This window comes from Cryptotermes secundus, unplaced genomic scaffold (assembly GCF_002891405.2).
Source record: "Cryptotermes secundus unplaced genomic scaffold, Csec_1.0 scaffold594, whole genome shotgun sequence".
NCBI classification, from domain to species: Eukaryota; Metazoa; Arthropoda; class Insecta; order Blattodea; family Kalotermitidae; genus Cryptotermes; species Cryptotermes secundus.
In genome coordinates this window covers 564,349-583,213 of record NW_019737090.1, presented here as the reverse complement: position 1 = coordinate 583,213, position 18,865 = coordinate 564,349, and the positions used below count along the sequence as shown (strand labels likewise).

General features: G+C 43.8%; 2 protein-coding genes across 8 annotated transcripts in view; one reads left to right on the top strand and one right to left on the bottom strand.

The window, feature by feature from the left end:
* LOC111870141 (UDP-glucuronosyltransferase 2C1) overlaps positions 1 to 11,512 on the bottom strand; it is a 21,208-nt gene extending 9,696 nt beyond the window's left edge. Inside the window, exon 1 of one of the 6 annotated variants that reach the window (XM_023862181.2) lies at positions 11,414 to 11,512. In XM_023862181.2, the coding sequence (XP_023717949.1) occupies positions 11,414 to 11,416 (3 nt within the window). In that variant the 5' untranslated portion in view covers positions 11,417 to 11,512. Of the gene's footprint in view, positions 1 to 2,651; positions 2,706 to 2,763; positions 2,846 to 2,875; positions 2,940 to 11,413 lie in introns of those variants that run through there. The other 5 variants (XM_023862182.2, XM_023862179.2, XM_033753684.1 and 2 more) reach the window with 5 other exon arrangements.
* LOC111870145 (trypsin-3) lies at positions 6,108 to 18,865 on the top strand. 2 transcript variants are annotated; one of them, XM_023862185.2, is made up of 6 exons: positions 6,108 to 6,270; positions 8,847 to 8,976; positions 13,727 to 13,810; positions 15,367 to 15,464; positions 16,061 to 16,242; positions 18,500 to 18,863. In XM_023862185.2, the coding sequence occupies exons 1-6, from the start codon at positions 6,165 to 6,167 to the stop codon at positions 18,746 to 18,748; spliced, it is 849 nt and encodes a 282-aa protein (XP_023717953.1). In that variant the 5' UTR covers positions 6,108 to 6,164; the 3' UTR covers positions 18,749 to 18,863. The 2 variants fall into 2 exon arrangements, with proteins under 2 accessions (XP_023717953.1, XP_023717956.1); XM_023862188.2 differs by lacking the exon at positions 13,727 to 13,810 and having other exon boundaries at positions 18,500 to 18,865.

Below are 18,865 nucleotides of genomic sequence, written 5' to 3'. Positions count from 1 at the left end.
TCATAGTTCCTGCCTACAGATCCAGAGGTCAGGGTTCGCTTCCCGGCGCTACAAGATTTCCTGAGAAGTAGTGTGTCTGGAACGGGGTCCACTCAGCCTCGTGATGATAATTGAAGAACTATTTTCAAGAAAATAGCAGCTCCGGTATAGAAAACCGAAATTAAAGGCCGTGGGAATTCCTTGCGCTGACCACGCGACATCCTTTATCCGATAAAGCTGGCACTGACTTCGCGACAAGTGGCGGGCGTTCGGTCGGTATAGTTCTCTTGCGGACTAAAATCACGGAGTTTTTCCTTTGTGTTGTTGATTATGGCGTGTAAGATGTAGCTGGTCATACTATTCTAAGGCAACTACAGAAAAATATGAATGAAGGACAGTTAACATGACGATATTTGTGTAAAGCAAAGGAAAGGCTACGAATGTGCGAGGCCAGTCACAATCAGTGGAGGGCAGAAAAACGTTGTTGATAACATGCGCTTTGTCCGGATTATGGTGTTATGTCCTAAGAATGAGAACTTGCGAAACTGCACCTGGTATTAATGTTAAGCCTGGTAAGAAGAGGCGTAGGACTCATCAATCATTATGTTCTTTTTTGTGGAATCTTTGATTTGCAAACTACTGAACGAAACGTATTAAAAATTATGTGGATTACGTAAAATCCTGAGGTACACATTCAACTCCAATGAGACTGTTTTGTTTAAACACGCCACAATTTTATTCATAGTTGACTGTAAAATACCGATATGCAGTAACTGAACTGACGTTTCCTCCACAAAGTATCATGTCACTAAAACAATTCTGAAGAAAGCAGCTTTCAGGTTTTCATTGCGGTCCAAATTCATATTGTCTTCTGAGTTATGACATGGTAAAATCTGGTAAGAGGGTTCCAACAATTCGGAGTAACCTATTTCCTTGAAGTATATTTTTCGAAACGTCTGTTCCCATCTACAAGACTATATAGTGACATAAATCTGAGGACCACACTGTGAATAAATCCCGCCAACTGGGGCCCAATGTTCGGGAGGCCAAGCTCCTCCTGTAACAAGCCAAGAAAAGGGGGAGGCGTGAGAGAGGGGTAACACCTCCGGCTGCGGATGGTAGCACCTTGTAAGGGCCCTTGCCAGGATTACGGTGAAGAGGGAAACCCTCGGTACGGCGGAACTGACGGAAGTCAGACTGCGTAGTCGATAAACATGCCAGGCAGAAGGCAGCAGTGCCTCCTGTGTAACTGCAGAACCCAAGATATGTCAGAAGGAACTATCAGCGGGTACTGCAACGCGGATATGTTGGACATTGGTACGGCCTGTAAACTCCGAAGGGCAGAGGGGGCTCCAAAATCAAGACTTCCACTGGTTAAGGGTTAGGCTTAAAGCTGACGACCTTATCCCACAAAAAACTCTTTCCGCGCAGCCTTTACAATTACTGAATGGCTAGTTGTGAAGGAACCCACCGAGGGCTGTAGACCTCAGAAAGAAGAAGACAAAGTGAATAACTCTGAATGTCTACTCCACAGAAGCCTTTCATGATTACATGTTTGAACTTTGAAATGTCCCTGAGCATGCAGAACATGGGCTCATATAGAACCACTTGCATAGATAATCAGATGTAACGTAATGAGGGGGAAAACTCTGCATGGACGGACTTTAAAGACCGTGTAACTTATATAAAATACTGCTGACGCATGGAATGTCAGCAGAACATACAAACCTAATGATTCATCGTCGAAAATCAGCATATACATCATCAATGAACAGAGATGTACAGACTTGAGGTTCTCACAGCGGTGGTTATGAAGAGTTATATCTTCTGGGATGTAGAGCCGTGTATTCTGTTGAAAGGCAACCGACGTTTCGGGGGAACATGTCTCCATCCTCAGGATCGATGAATAAGCCAAGCAAGAAACTAGCAAGAAGCAGATACCCCGTTCGAATCTCGAAAATCATACAGACTATTATCCTTATTATCAAAACACCCGTCAATAATGCAACAATACTTGTTTAAAATATAAAGACATCTAAAATATATTTCTCACTAAAAGTGCCACTTTAATACTCTACGATGTTGTTAAAATTATAAAATATCATTAAGATACTAAAAGTATAACTTATACACTAAAAGTGATACTCAAATTATTAAAATGTCTCTAGTTTTACATAAGTTTCTTCTCACTTTACAACATATTTTAGATGTCTTTTATGTTTTATCAAACTATTGTTGGATTATTGACGGGTGCTTTGATACTAAGGATAATGCCTCAATGCAACGGGATGCTGAAATATAATATTATAAATCGTACAGACTATGTTTACTGAGCATTTTCGTGGTTCTATTCAGTCTCTCCAGACAAATGCTGGGATATTACCATAAATTAGACCAGATCACTTCCTTCCACACGATTTTCCGTTCATTATTCCCCGTCACCAACTTGTTACGCGTCACATAGTTCGAGTTACTGATAGCGCAGTCAAACCAATTACAGATAAATTGGTTTCTTTTCTATTGGGTCTCTGGCAGTTTCAGACTTGGACTGACCAGATTTCGCACGAGCGGTCCACTCTCGTGCTTGTCCTGGTTTCTCGCTTGATTTATCTTCCGATCCAGCCCTCTACGAACTATGTACAAGGCGTTAGAACCTAGAAGCCTCAACTTACGGTCATGACTAGACGTTGCCGCATGCTGCGACCACACATCGCGCCGACGAGGGAGCGTTAGAAGGCGTTAGAACCTAGAAGCCTCAACTCTTCAAACTACAAAGAGACTTACGGTCAGGAATAGACGTTGCCGCATGCTGCGACCACACATCGCGCCGACGAGGGAGCGTTAGAAGGCGTTAGAACCTAGAAGCCTCAACTCTTCAAACTACAAAGAGACTTACGGCCAGGACTAGACGTTGCCGGATGCTGCGACCACACATCGCGCCGACAAGGGAGCTACTGGTGGATTCGACACAAAACTGAAGTTGGGTATCTTCAAGTTTCTGCTGCCTTATCTCAAGACAAGCCAAAGGGCACTTGAAACAGATTATACTAATTGCTGTCTCATTTATATTCGTACATATGTACATACGGGGGCACGCGGTAGAGCAGTTGGTTGAGGCACTGTGCTACAAACCGGAAGGTCGCGGGAAAGAATCCCGATGAAGTGGATTTTTTCAATTGACCTAATCCTTCCAGCCGCACTATGGCCCTCGGGTAGACTCAGCCTCTGCCAGAAATGAGTACCAGGAATCTTCCTGGGGGTAAAAGGCTGTCGGCCCGTAAGGCTGACAAACTTACCGCCATCTATGAGCCGATTGTCTAGAGAATGTGGACCCTGAACGTCTCACAACCCTACGGGCTTACACGGCCTGTTACAGGGATACTTTTACTTACGCGGTAGCGTAGTTGGTTGAGGCAACATTTTATGGAACCCGAACGTTCATTACCATGTTCACAGGAACCCTCCACTGGTTCTAATCCTGAGCCAGATCAAACTAGTCCATAGCACCTCATCCTGTCTAAGAATATTCACCCACCTACGTCTAGGTCTAGTGGCATCTTTCCTTCTGGCTTTCCGACGAATATCCTATATATATCCTCCTCTTTTACCCATTCGTCCTAAATGCCCTACCGATCTCATCCTCCTTGATCTGATCATTCTAATTATACTTGGAGAAGTGTACAAGTTATGAAGCTCCTCATTATGCAGTTTTCTCCAACCTCCTGTCACTTCATCTCTCTTCAGCCCAAATGTTCTCCTCAACACGTGTTCTCGAACACCCTCTGCCTGTGTTTCTCCCTTAATGTCAGAGACCAAGTTTCACACCCATACAGAACCACAGGCAAAATTATAGTTTTGTATATTCTAATTTTTTAGTTTTTAGAAAGCAGGCGAGAAGACAAAAGCTACTGGGCTGAATAGTAGCAAGAGTTACCCGAATTCAATCTCCTCTTAATTTCCTCCTGAATTACCGTTTTGATTTGGTACTGTCATTCCCAGCTACTGGAACACTGCCATATTTTCAAAACATCTGTTAGCCATCTTTATATCATGATTTTGTCCTGCATCCTAGTGAGGAGACAGCAACACATACTTAGTTGTCTCTGTTTTTATTTCTAGACCTGCCTGCCTAATGGACCAGAGGACATCCATGAAACACTTCCTTTCACTTCAGTTCCTTAATCTTAGCCACACGGTAGGACTCCTTTGACGGGGGGATCAGCCCGTCGCAAGGCCGCTACCTACACAGGACACAAACACAGAATAAACGCAGAAAAATAACCATGTCTTGATCGGGCGAAGACATTTCATGCCTTAGACCGCGCGGCCACTGTGATCCTTACATTCGAGTAAACATTAGTCCTATACAGCTCCTGACCTTTCCCAGCGTATTCAGCAAACGCAGTACGGTCGGTTGTGGTGTGCTCGTATATGTATCCCTAATTTCATTAGTCATCTCGATACAAGAACGTACAGGAACTAAACGGCATCTATTGTACACAATATTCAACTCAACTGGGAAGCGCACCTACAGCCTACAGCCTTTATCTGGAGACCAACCTGTTCGGTATGAGGAGTGCATGAAGATGTGTCTTAAGACTTGTCCACATTACTCGTGCTCGTGTGACTAGCAGAACTCGCGAGTAATGTGGACGATATGACAAGTCACGAGACAAGCAAATTTTTAATTTTTAATTTAAAAACTATAACCAATAAATTAAAATACGACTACAGCCTATACACGCTACGAGTAAATATACGGCTCCTCACGTGCCGAGGCCTGGCGAGCAACTGAAGTAGTGTGGACGAAGATTTACGGGCACAAGTAAAAGCCAGAAGAGTCTCCCGACGAGCACAAGCCTGGGGAGCACGAGTAATGTGGACGGGCCTTTAGGGAAACAGGTTATGTGGTGAGAAGATGGATGGAAAAGTGGCACAAGATCGTGATCAATGGAGAGTTATGGTGTTATCGGTGTATTATCTGTGATCCTATTGACAGACAGGCAGTTATATATATATCAGTGTCTGGTAGAATTTCGGGCAAGAGATCGGCCCATAGCAGTGTCTCTACATACCAAACTAACTAACCCAACCCATAGTACTAAGCACTTCTGGGGAAGCAGCCCAGTCGCTCAGCTACCCAGTAATTTCCCAATATTTTGTGGAACCCAAAGCTTCATTTCTGTTTTGAATGTCTCTTCCTACACAGGAAATTTCGAATACGTATCCTTGTCCTGAGCCGGTCACGGTAGCCGAGCGGTCTAAGGCATGCACTGTCTTCGCTCGCTCGGAAGCCGGGATCGTGGGTTCGAATCTTACTCAGGGCATGGATGTTTAGTGTTTGCGTATGTGCGTTTTTCTGTGTTTTTGTACAGGTAGAGGCCTTGCGACGAGCTGATCACCCGCTCAAGGAGTCCTACCGAATCTTTAAGATCTAGTAAACCGAAGTGAAACGGAGGGTTTCATGGAGGTAGGCCTAGGACCAAATTGGGGCTGTAGCGCCACAGGAAAAAAAAAATCCTTGTCCTGAGCAGAATTTGAACTCCGGATACCAGTTTAAATTTCGCGTATCAACTACGAATTCTTCTAAAAGTTTATGACGGTGTTATATTAATAGTCATTGTGTTCGTTTTTTTCTTTAAAACAGCGTTTCGGAGACTGGATTCTGTCTCCATTTTCATGTAAAATACACTACTCAACTGCAGCCTATCTCCGGCGACAGGAACTAGCCCTATCGATTGGTTCAAACTGAGTAGGTTTTTACCTGAAGACGGAGACACAATCCAGTGTCCGAAACGTTGTTTTAAATAAATAACAGGGTAATGAATGATGTCCATAACACAATAATTTTATGAATATTTCTCCGAGTAATAGAATGAGTCCTCACTCAAAGAGCTGGAGTGTTAATGAACATCCTGTATACTGGGTAATTTTGAGGCATGTTTGTCAGTGTGAAGGTTAAACAGTCTCCGCTGCAAACAATCCTACGGAGGAGTAACTTAGGTCTGAGAGCAGCATCCTTGACCTTAAACCCTAAACATGTCAGTGCACGTAACTGCGACAGTTTAGTAGAGAACAAAAGGCTGTAAGCGTTGTATTTTGGCAGGGTAATGGGATGGAAAGGGGCACACTTATTCGCAGATCTGTTGCTACAGCTGTGATCACAGACGTACAACACGCTCGTCATGTACTGGCAGGTTTTTCTGTTTCTGCCAATGTGCTACATCTGCGTCCAGACGAGCTATCATCAGCGTGACCGAAGAATTATCAATGGATACCCAATACCCACAGGTGAATTTCATGTATATTTCTCTAATCCTAAATTTTTAAAGACACACTTTTATCGGGGCACGCGGTAGTGTAGTTGGTTGAGGCACTATGCTACAAGCCGGAAGGTCGCGGGTTCAAGTCCCTCTGAAGTGGATTTTTTCAATTCACCTAATCCTTCCAGCCGCACTGTGGCCCTGGGGTCGACTCAGCCTCTAACAGAAATGAGTACCAGGAGTATTCTTGTAATATTCTTGGGTGTATAGGGCGGCCGGCGCGTAAGGCTGACAACCTTACCGCCATCTATGAATTGATTGTCTAGAAAATATGGGAACCTCGACATCTCACAACGCTATGGGCCTCCACGGCCTGTTACAGGGATAGCTTTACTTTTTACTGACACTTTATCGTGAATGTGCACTTAACAGAAGTACATATCTAAGTGTTTTGTTACACTAGTGTAATACATTTAATATTTCTCTCAGTACAATACAACGACGGGCTACGGTTTGGAAGGCGGGGGTTCAATTCCCGGCAGTGGCAAGTAATTCTTCTCTATTCCATGGAGTCCACACGGTCTCTGGGCCTCATCCGTTCTCTCAGTTCTTCCCCCGAGGGTAAAGCGGCCGGTTCGTGAAGCTGACCACTCACCTCCATTTAGTGACCACACAAAGAATGGTAGAGTTATACACGTAACTCCACTTCACCGAATGTGTTTCACGACTTAGTGCTTAGTTAATTAAGCACAGGGACAACTTTACCTTTGCCTTTTTCTTTTCCCCTTGGCACTACAGCCCTAGTGGGCCTAGGCCTACCTCCATGAACTTCTCCGTTCATTTCGGTTTTTCTAGATCTTAGACACAGAAAAACGCACCAAACATCAATGCCCTGAGTGGGATTCGAACCCACGATCCCGGCTTCCGAGCGAGCGAAGACAGTGCACGCCTTAGACCGCTCGGCTACCGTGACCGGCGCCTTTACCCTTACTGACATCTATTTCTTCATAACTTAGGGCTATAAATTTTACTGTGTTCAAATAGGACTTAATTTTTACATCTGAGGTCCTTAAGACGGTGGATATGAAGATTACTGTCCTCTTAGATGTGACGCCGTGTAGTCTGTTAGATCATTTCGACATCCACCTCATACCCTAATTATGACACAGAACATTCATCCGAAACGTCAGCAAATGATATGACAGACTACATGCTGCCACATTCCTACACAATTTCATTATTTAATTCTATGTGTCAACTAAATGAACAAATAGAAAGCAAAACACATCCTAATCTTAAACCAAATACAATATAACATGAATCTTGGTAGTGACATTTCCTCCACACCAGGCCAAACCGTGACAAGTAGAGGTTAGTTTGTCATTAAGAGAGAACATCTGAGTGACGAACCGTATCCATACACAAACCGTGTTTAGGATTTCGTCTCTCTGTAAGTGTGTAGCTAACAGTAACAGTATCAGCTAAACCTTCCGGCTGCCTTTACTCTCATATCCCTTATAACAGATCGACTGTATTGGCTAAAGATGAATCTAATTCACACATTCAACTTTTCCTTTGGGTTTAATAAAATTCAGGCTCTCAAGAAGGAACCTGTCTCATGAAGTCACTTATTTAGTTTTATACACTTATACAGGGTGTTTCACGACTTTAGGGCATAACTGCAGGAGGTGATTTCCTAGGTCTTTGTGATCAAAAAAGTTCATATAAACGTGTGTCCGATTTTGGACGGTTACGGAGTTATGACCGTTTTAAACTCAGAATAGAAGGTAACGATTATTGCCAATAAACGGAACAAAATAATAAACCAGCATAATACATGATACATTTAAAGTACGAATGTAAAGTTAATTTCGTGAAATTACCTTTAATTTGAATTGATTGGTGCTTAAAGCTGATTTTCGAAAATGCCACCGCCGTCCGCAACACAGGCTGCCGCTCGGTTGTGAACCGCGCCGGACATACCAACCCACCGACTTAGGTAGCTCTCAAGTGTCGAGATAACGAGAACGCTCTGTCTGTAGCTCGCTAAAGATAGCGACCCGTCAGCTGACAGACGCGGTTCACACGAGAGCGTGTACGGGAATGAAAAAACGGTCATAACTCCGTAACCGTCCAAAATCGGACACATGTTTATATGAACTTTTTTGATCACAAAGACCTAGGAAATCACCTCCTGCAGTTATGCCCTACAGTCGTGAAACACCCTGTATTTAAATCAGTGTTCATAGGCAAAATTCGATTTCCCCATTAACATTTAATCACTTACGTTATGTCTGTTAAGGTAAAGTTGTTCCTTAACTAATTAAGCAGTACACCATGAAGACGTATGGGGGAGTGGATGTATAGGCCCATTTTTTCTTGACCTCGGCACTAGTTGGAGTGGTCAGCTTCACGCCCTGAGGAAAGAGCCCCCCGTACCCATTGGATAGGAGGCTGGGTGGGGCCCAGAGCCGGTCTGCACGACTTGGAGAAGATAAAATTCTTGACCCTACAGGCCTCAGACCGTAGCCAGTCGCTACACCGACTGCGCCACGCCGGCTCCAGCTGTTACACCTGTTAGCCACTGAAATTCGTTGCCCACAGGTATGCGGCATCCAGCGAGCGTGTCCTTCAAGAGATGGGACAGAGAACGTCGGCAGTTTCGACATTTCTGCGGCGGCATTATCGTTCACGTGACCTGGGTACTTACTGCAGCTCACTGTTTCCCCAGAGGGTAATTTCAGTTCCTTGCGCTCCTTGAGGAGCTGAGAGTCTGATGACAGTCTGAGGTTCTCACAGTGGGGCTTATGAGCACTCTACTTTCTGGGATATGATGCCGTGTACTCCGCTGAGACTTTGAACGGGCTACACGGCGTCATATGCCCAGGAGACAGAACTGTTAAATAAGCAAAATATCAAAATCCCGCGGTCTTCATCTTAAGCCATTATTCTCAACAATTTGAATATCTAGAATTCTGTCTTCTGTAATTCAACGTCGTGTAGCTCGTTGAAGTTTAAGTGACGTTTCGGAGGAACATGGTTCATCCATCTTCAAGGTCGAAGAACAAGCCAAGAAGGAAACCAAAGTGAAAGCAAAAGCAGGTAGCAAGCAGATTCCCTGTGATGTTACTTCGAAACGTCGGTTGACTTTCAACGGACTGCACGGAGTTATATCCCAGAAGAGAACTCTTTACAACCACAGCTGTAACAACCTCACGTCTTACAAGGTAGAGTCAGTAAATAGGTCACAAATAGAAGTAACAGATGTAATGGAAGTAACAGTGTTTCTATATGTATCGCTAGGTAGCAGCACAGTTCAGCTTCGAGACAGTCTAGGTAGCAGGCGTGCATGGGCATATTCAGAGGCTGGTTTCAGTAGTCAAAATGGCGACCGTGCTTGTGGAGTGAAACCGAGGTGCGGAAGTGGCTGAGACAACAGTCAAAAGATTTCTATGCTGCGGGTTTCGACGCACTGGTAAAGCGATGAGACAAGTGTATCGATGTTGGTGGAGATGTCGAGAAATAAATGTCTTCCCCTCAGCTTCGAATGTCATGTTTTACGTTTTATAGCCATTTGTGACCTATTCACTGACTCTCCATAGTACTTTAACGTCTTGACTTTCATATTAACCTTATCTAACCTTCGAAAAAAGATATTTCCCACCCCAAATTTATGAAAAGTGTCTCTCACATCTTCTATAGAAAATAAAGTTGTCCTGTTACTAATTAATTAAGCAGCACGCCATAAAGACGTATGGGGGTGTAAGTATGGCTCCACCATTCTTGACCTCAACAGTCTATGCAGGTGGGTGGTCAGCTACAAGCTCTGGTCATCTTACTCCAGGGGAAAGACCTCCAAGTACCCATTGGATAGGAGGCTGGGCGGTCCCTAGAGACGGTCTGGGCCCTGTGGGGTAGCGAGAAACTTCTTTTCCTTGCTGGGAATCGAACCCCGGGCATCGCTGTACTGACTGAGTTATTCCGGCTCCAGAATATCTACTGATAGTATACTCTAACGGTTAGAGTCCAACGCGGCGCCCGCGGTATATTTTTCTGGCGCCCTCCGTAACCACATATAATTGAGCCGATTTTTAATATTAATTCAAATTGTAAGACAAGAGACATTTTTTAAGTCTGAGAACTGTTAAATATTTTCNTTCTCTAATCACTAAATATGTGGTAACAGGACACGAAGGTTTGAGACTACTAAGAAGCCTGAAGCCTGGCGATAGTAGTAGTAGTAGTAGTAGTAGTAGAAGTAGTAGTAGCAGTAGTAGTAGTAGTAGTAGTAGTAGTAGTAGTAGTAGAAGTAGCAGTGTGTGGTGGCGCCCGCACCTCCATAGGCATCAGCGAATTGTACCCAAGTACATAAGAACGTTGGACAGCAGAGTTAGAGGGTTGGGTTAGAGTCTAACCCTTCCCTCATTCCAGGATGGTGTAACAGACCGCGAATTCTAGTATCGAAAGGAATCCCGGGGGAGCATTACGCGTAGAAACTCAGATGTGACAGGGTCTATTGTATGATACTGTAGGTAGCTAAGTTATCGACATTACTCAACTATGATCTTGAACTTGACAGCATCTGAAATTAAACAACAGCCGCCTTCACACCCCCATTCATTAATTATCCTGTCATTCTACGCTATGAAATCTTGTACTACTGACAGCGCCGCCAAGCAATTTCCTACTTTTGGGTCGCTGTTACTACTGCGAATTCTTATGCTGCAATTGCTGCTACTGCCACCACTAGCACTGCACTGTGATTATGATAATAATTCAATTCGTTATTTAATTATTTTTCTTGCTCAGCAGCCCAAAAGCCAATCATAATTCAAGAGTGAGCAAAAGGAAGAAACAAAACACACACTCCTCTGCAGTCCTTTGTTTGACTCCGGGCGCTTTATAGTTTCTTAATCCTATACGCCTTCGATAGGACTCTTGGGCGGGTGATAAGCCCGTCGCAAGGCCACTAAACACAAGACAAGACAAACACAGAATAAACACATACACATACACATTCCTGCCTTGTGTGGAATTCGAACCCATGATCCCAGCTTCCGAGCGAAGACAGTATATGCTTTAGACCTCTCGGATACCGTGACCGGCGCCTCAGATCATACAGAAGGAAATTATTCTCACGTAATTAGTTTTGTTTAAATTCTGCAACGTACCATTCTGCGGCCTCCTTAACGCCGAATGATAACTCAACTGAATTGTTGTTACTTCTCTGGACTACAGACGCCGAATTCCGAAAGCATGTGCCGTGCGCGAGATGTACGTGACTGTTACGTAACTCACGATCCAAAGCGTTAATATATATGGCCTTTCAGCATACACGACACGCAATCCTCGGAAAGTCAAGTGCTCAACAGCATTTCAAGGTAATGTCCGCAGTTCTTGCTTTCAGTTCCCTACGAAATAAAAACCGGGAACCTCGGGCCAACGTCCCCTATGCACTGCGAAACAAGACAGAAACCAAAAATTGACACTCGCATTTCAACACCGTTCCTATGAAAATTCGTCGATGTATTAACATTCACACTCCAAAAGCATTCGTCTCTTCTTATTAATTGAATACTTGATAGCCCATGTGGCCATCATCATATTATCACGTGTCCGGCGTTCCGTGACTAATAATAACGAGTTTTGGATTCGATTTACTGTCACCTTTATTTCACAATCTCTCTTAATCACAGTCAATTATAGCGCTATCATTAATCTACCCACTTCACAAATAACCAGAACATGCTATCCGTCCGCTGGCAACGGTTTTATCGTAGGAACTATCATTTCAAATCACCCTGAAGTCTTCTTGCCATTTCTTGTTCAATCAACTTGGACTGCCGACCCTCCAGAACTCGACCTAGTTCTCGAATGCTAATTCTCTAATCCCTCTTGTTCAAAGTCACCGACCTATAGAAAACACGTGTCAGAATACGTGGAGCGGACCACACAGAAAACACCGCTTCCTCTATTGTTGCGAAGGCATGTTTACCGAGCCGCGGCATCAACAGAAGTACTCGTCGCAGGAATGTGTTTATCAAGCAGTTGCCTAGCAACGGGTATACACGTTACAATTAAGTTGTACTACAGATACACGAGACCCACAACACGCAAATACAACAAAATAATGATAACACGAGATTTTTAAAAATAATTTGAAAAATTTATAAATAATTCACAACTTTAAAATGCAAAGTACAGCAATGCGACAAGGAGGCATAGGGTTTCCTCTATAATCTGTATACCGAATGATGGCAGCCAGTTAGAGCCGAAACATGTAGCGTTCGAATAATAGGAACAGAGAGGAATGCTACTGAAGTGTGAAATGTATTACGTCATACATGGAGGAAGTTGCACAGGGACGGCGCGAAGTGCGAGTGATAATTTAGTGAACACACTGCAGCAGGAAGCTGTAGCACAATATTACGCATTGACTTTTGTTGACAGATCTCATAGCATGAAGAGATCTATCTTCTGAGATACAACGCCGTGAAGTCAATCGACGTTTTACAAGAACATGTCACTTCTATTTTCAGGATCGATGAATAAGCCAAGCAAGAAACAGCGTGAAATCTGGTGGCAAGTAGGCTTTGCTATGCATATTCTTCGACTCTGAAGATGGAGGCGACTTGTTCCTCCGAAACGTCGGTTGACTTTTCAACTGATTACACGGCGTTATATCTCAAAAGATAGAACTCTTCATAACCATCGCTGTGAGAACCTCAAACCTTACGATTTTATAGCATATTATCATGTGTATGGAGTGATTATACGTGGTTTTGGATTGATGATCGGATTTATTGTGCTCTTTCATACAGTGCACGACTACGATTTACAATTCACTATTCCACACACACTAGTGTCCACATTCACGTCTTCATTGTCGTTGCTTGTTAGCGGCTCCCAACGGGGGCCGTTCCCCTTCGTCTGCGTTCCGAACTGTCCCGGGGCCTCAGTTGCCAACTTCTCACAGCGACAGCTCACGACTGAACCTCAGCAGTCCTCTAACTGACTAACTCAGTCACTCAACTGAGGTCACTTCACTAACTGTCCTCCTTATAACATATCGGCACGGAGAGCATAGAAACACCGTTCCTCTGTCGCTGTATCCTCTTTCTGCCGTGGAAACACGCTTGTTTGTGAAGCCGTTACTACGTGTTTCTGTGGCCTATTATTTTCTAACCTTACGTGCCAAGAAATGAGCTCATTTTTAAAGTTGTTTAGCATTCTGCAGTATTGATTCTATACGAAATAAAACTTTCTGAGTTACGCTTTCATATTGTTTAAGCAGATTTATTCTGTTGTTTCCGGTTTGAAACTCATAGGTCACGGAAATCCCGACAATAAATTTGAATCACCCTGTATATATGTATGTTACACTTGAAGCCCGTGCAACAGAAAAGTAGGCTCTGTGAGTTTTTCTCATACCTCCTTATCTCCCTCCTCCTTTCCTTAGGCGGTAAGTGTATGTCATTTTGCAGGAGACTTCCGGTTCCGCTCAAGCTTCAAATAGAGGCAGGAGACTGGTACCACGTGGAGGAACTGATCCGATATCCACAGCAGGAGTAAGTTCATTAAGCAATCAACATTCTTTTTGTTCATAAACGAACTCTCAACCGCAGGTTTATGCAAGTTGAATAAAGACTCATATAAATAAATAATTAAATAAATCAAACCTAGAATTAATACATCATTTTTAAGTTATTATAATCGGTAGTAACAACACAAAGGGAGCACGAACTTGTGAGGTGGGAGCGACACTAACGCCACTTTACAATGCGTGGTGAAATGGCGTATGGTAACAGATCTTCCAAAAAATATACGAAATTTGCTCAGGTTATATGTATATACAAGTATAATGTAAAACAAAATGGCGGCTGCATGAAATTTATATTTTTTTAGCACTAAGCTCATAACAAATAAGACATTCGGCTATACACATGAAATTCGGCAAAGAGATGTGCCATGAACGAATTCTGTAGTTTTTTTTAAAGCTCAACAACTGCAAACATGGCGATGATGCGTAACTCTCAGATAATGTCCGAATAATTTAACTGACTGACTGCTACAATGCTGCTGGCCCTCGCCAGCACTGTGATTCTCGGTTCCAAGTTCCAGGGAACTCATGACTATACTTTTCTCTCTGACGGCTGTGGGAGCCTTCAGACTCACTCACGTTAACAACGCCTCTACTTAAGTACTAGCACTTGCCAAAAAGAAAACATTATTTATTATTATAATTATTATCATTATTGTCATTATAACATTAAACAGGGGCACATGGTAGCGTAGTAGGTTGACGCACTATGCTACAAGCCGGAAGATCGCGGGTTCAATTTCCGATGAGATCACTGGATTTTTTCAATTGACCTAATCCTTCCAGCCGCACTATGGCCCTGGGAGTCGACTCAGCTTCTAACAGAAATGAGTACCAAGAATCTTCCTAGGGATAAAGGCCGGCAAGTGCGTAAGGCTGACAACCTCACCGCCATCTGTGAGCCGACTGTCTAGATAATGTGGGACCCTCAACGTCTCCCTGTTACAGGGATAGCTTTACCTTTTTCCTTTTACAATCTTAAATGCATGACTGGTACCAATGTATTCAAACCACACTCCTCCATAAATCGATCATCTTATCAACTGAGCAAAGCACAGTAAGCAAACCCATGACTTAAATTGAATTTATTGCTGAGTTATGAAGTGCAGTACATAAATATAGCATTGCAAGCAATTGGAAGTGGCAATTCCTTGTCATTTCTACCGTTCCTTGTTTTCGTTTTTCTCCTTCTCTTTCTAAACCTTGTTCCCAGTGTGTCTACTTATCTCTTTCCCACGGGCCGCGCCATAGCTCAAGCAGTTAGTCGCTGGCTTCCCAACGCTATCCCGGGTCTGGTCAAGTGGGATTTGTGGCTGACGAAGTGGCACTGGGGCAGGTCGTCTCCGAGTACTTCGGATTCCCCTGCCAAACTTCATTCCACCAATTGCTCCACAATCACCCTCACCTATCATCTGGGGCTGGTACAATAGGCCAGAAGCGGCCGCAGTACAAGGTTCTTAGTCCCACCCCACTAGCAATAAAAAAAAATATCTTGTTCCCATTCTATCCAATTTCCTTTCACAGAAGAAAAATGGCTACTGTTGACTTGACACTCCTAAGGACATCAGAGATGATAGAGGGGACCATTGCTACTCTACCACCGCCGGGGTTTAAACCGAGAGGTATGTCTATCCTTGTGAAACCCACAGAAACTAAAGTCACAGCTCGTGTAGGTCACCTCAGCGATGAAAATTCATATGTAAGTACGCTCAAATTTCCTACCGGCGTATGAATTAAGTCTAAAATAGGGCCTAGTAACTTTCCAATGGCCGATCACAGTGGCCTAGTGGTCTAAGGCATGAACCGTGTTCGCCTGCTAGGGTACTGGGATCGCGGGTTCGAATCCCACTCGAGGCACGGATGTCTATGTGTCCATTCTGTATGTAGGTAGCGGCCTTGTGACGAGCTGATCCCCCGTACAAGGAGTCCTACCGACTGTGTAGAGATTAAGAAATTGAATAAGCGGCCAAGATCCAAAGGGTTGTAGAGAGAGAAAAGGGTCTACATTACTAGAATTTTGTGTGCATGGAAAGTTTTAAAAACATAATTCTATGAGGGTCTCTTGCCTATCTAAATCGTACTGGGTGTTGCGTCACTCTCGTCACTATTTACTTTACTGCCCTGGTTATGCGATCTTCTGGCTAAACACAGAATAACTGCACAACCGAAATCACAGATGATTTTAATCTCAGGGTTTTAGATCTCTTGCTGTGAACAGGTGAATGTCAGGTGTGTGGACTGGGCACATTAAATCCGAAAAGTCACGTGTTTCCGGACACTCTTCACTGCGCAACGGTGCCTGTTGTGCGCAGGAAGGCCTGTGAACAGAGCCTGAAGCCCTACATCACGCTAGAACCAGGCACTCTGTGTGCCGGAGGGGGAAACTCTGACGCATGCGTGGTAAGCTGAAATTCCGCTGTAATCTTCTTTCTTGTAAATATGGTACTCTTCATTAATATTCAATTATGATCTTAGCCAAAATCTGTAAAACTTTCACACATAATAAAATTTATGCAGAATCTTTGGAGGGAATAATGTCTTGGAAAATAGTTGCTTGGAAGACCGAAATGAAAATGGGAATACAATATTAAGATTAATCTCGCGGAAGAGAGGTTATGAAGACAGCATGTTGATGTAGTTAATTAGGATAGTGTCCAGTGGCAGACTTTCGTATTAGAAGTATTCAAATTTGGCAGTTTACATATATGTAAGTAAAACGTCAATGAAATCAGAGATAAATTCAGCCGAGAAACTTTTCCGTTTTCGTATTTTTCCTTCATTAACTGTCTTCCCGTCATACCTTTATTTCCTTGTCCCCTCCACTCCTTTAAAACTGTCAATCACGTTATATCTCTAGCCTTCAGATGACGCATTTTCGAACACAGAGCTGCCATCTGTGTAAGGACATAAAAACTACATGCTACAAAAAAAAATACTTGAGAACTGATATATCAGTAGGACAAGAATGATATAAACCCGATACACAGACAACACTGGTGCTTTGTCATGAACCGTTTCCAACTGTGTACAGAATGTACCAAAATAAATTTACCGTTTCCACTTCCATTCTATGGATTTGAACACCGTGTTTGAACATCTCCAGTAAGAGCAGTCTGACGACACATTTCCGTGCCATTCTAGTCTTCTGCTACATATTAACGTGTATAAGTAAGGCCAGAAGCAGAAATAATGTTCTAGCTTGTTCGTGTCTCAAGGAGACCACTGAGCCAAATTTGTAAGGACATTTCCCGCCCAACAATAGTCTCTAACGCCTCTGGTAGATGGGGGAAGCATCTAGATACCGCTGAGCCAGTAGAGGCCGAACTCGCTGGCTGAGTCGGGACTGATGGCACGCACCAATACCGGTAGGGTATAGAGACTGGTAGAATATCACAGGGGGACGTACAATAGACCACTGGTCGCGGTGCATGGGGAAACCCACCCCCTCCAATAATAATAATAATAATAATAATAATAATAATAATAATAATATATAACCACGCTGTCAGTATCGAGACTTTATAGGGGCGATGTAAAATATGGGGCAGTTGCGGGAATGAGAATTGGCACAGGAAACTGAAGTACTAGGAAGAAACCTGCCCCAGTGCCACTTTGTCCACAAGTTCCACATGATCTGAACAGAGACCGAGTCTCAATGCGAGACAACTGTAAAAATAAGCGTAACTTATTTGCAATATTTATATTATTAAGGAGCCGGGATAGCTCAGTTGGCAGAGAGACGGGCCGTGTTCGATTCCTGGCAGGGGGCGAGAAACTTTTCACTCAGCTCTGGGGCCCACCCAGCTTCCTATCCAATGGGTACCGGAGATAAAGCAGCCGGGGCGTGAAACTGACCATTCACCTCCAGCTAGTCCAGAGGCCACGAATCGTGACACCGTACCTCTACTCCCCCACACGTCCTCATTCCGCGTTGCTTATTTGAGCACAGGGGCAACTTAACCTGTACCTTCAACATGTTAACAAGAGTTCTGTGACAATAGACAATATTTCCGCACCCCATTAACCCTTCAAAACCGAGTGGTTATTCCATATACCACCTGCTTTAAAATGCTAAAACACTGTATTCTGCCCACCCAGTGTATTTATACTCGTATGTTTCGTATGGCTCTCACAATAAACAGCGATTGTTTCCTTAAACATCATTAAACGGTTGGGCTTTATAGCGGAGACATGTGTTTCCCGTGAGGTACGGACTGAATTCTTATTGTTGACTCGCGTTGCATAGCGACCAGGATGCTGGGACTCGGCTAACTTCGGCTCCGCTCGGACCGTTACCGCTGGCGGGTGGGGGAGGGGAGGGAGGATGTTGACTTGCCTATTACCATTGCGCAACACGTCACAATATTATTTAGAAGGAAATCAGTATTAACGCCTACACTTTCACTTTACTCTTACCAGAAGGACGAGCGGGCAAAGCCTGGGAACCTGCTTATAATCGATCCTCTTTCTTTCTTTCTTGCTCTTTCTTTCTTCTTTCTCTCTCTCTCTCTCTTCATCAGTATTTGAAGGTCCAAAGCAGAGAAACGAACATTTCGAACGGTTTGACAACACACAGGTATGAAGACCCTGCGACCCGCGAGTATAGAGTTAATTGACAACTCCCAACGACGTGACCGCTTTGTCTGTCTGCACGCAGGGTGACTCAGGATCGTCGCTGCTTTGTCGGAATGAAGACAACGGCAGGCAAGTGTTGGCAGGTGTGGTGAGCTGGGGTAGAGGCTGCGCAGTGCCTGGAGAGCCTGGCATCTATATAGATGTCGCAATGCACAGGAAATGGTTGCTTGAAACCATCTCGGGACCTCTAAACGGCAGCGCATCTCAGAGAGAAGACACTGAAGAAGGAACATTCGCAACGAAAATTCATGTTCTGGGTAGCAGGAAATGAAAAAAAAAGAAAAACAGATGCGGTGTTGGAAAATTACTTGAAGGACAGGTCGAAATGGGATGAACGTGTTACAGATTTCTACTTATTAAAGTGATGAAACAGAAACCAGTCTATGTC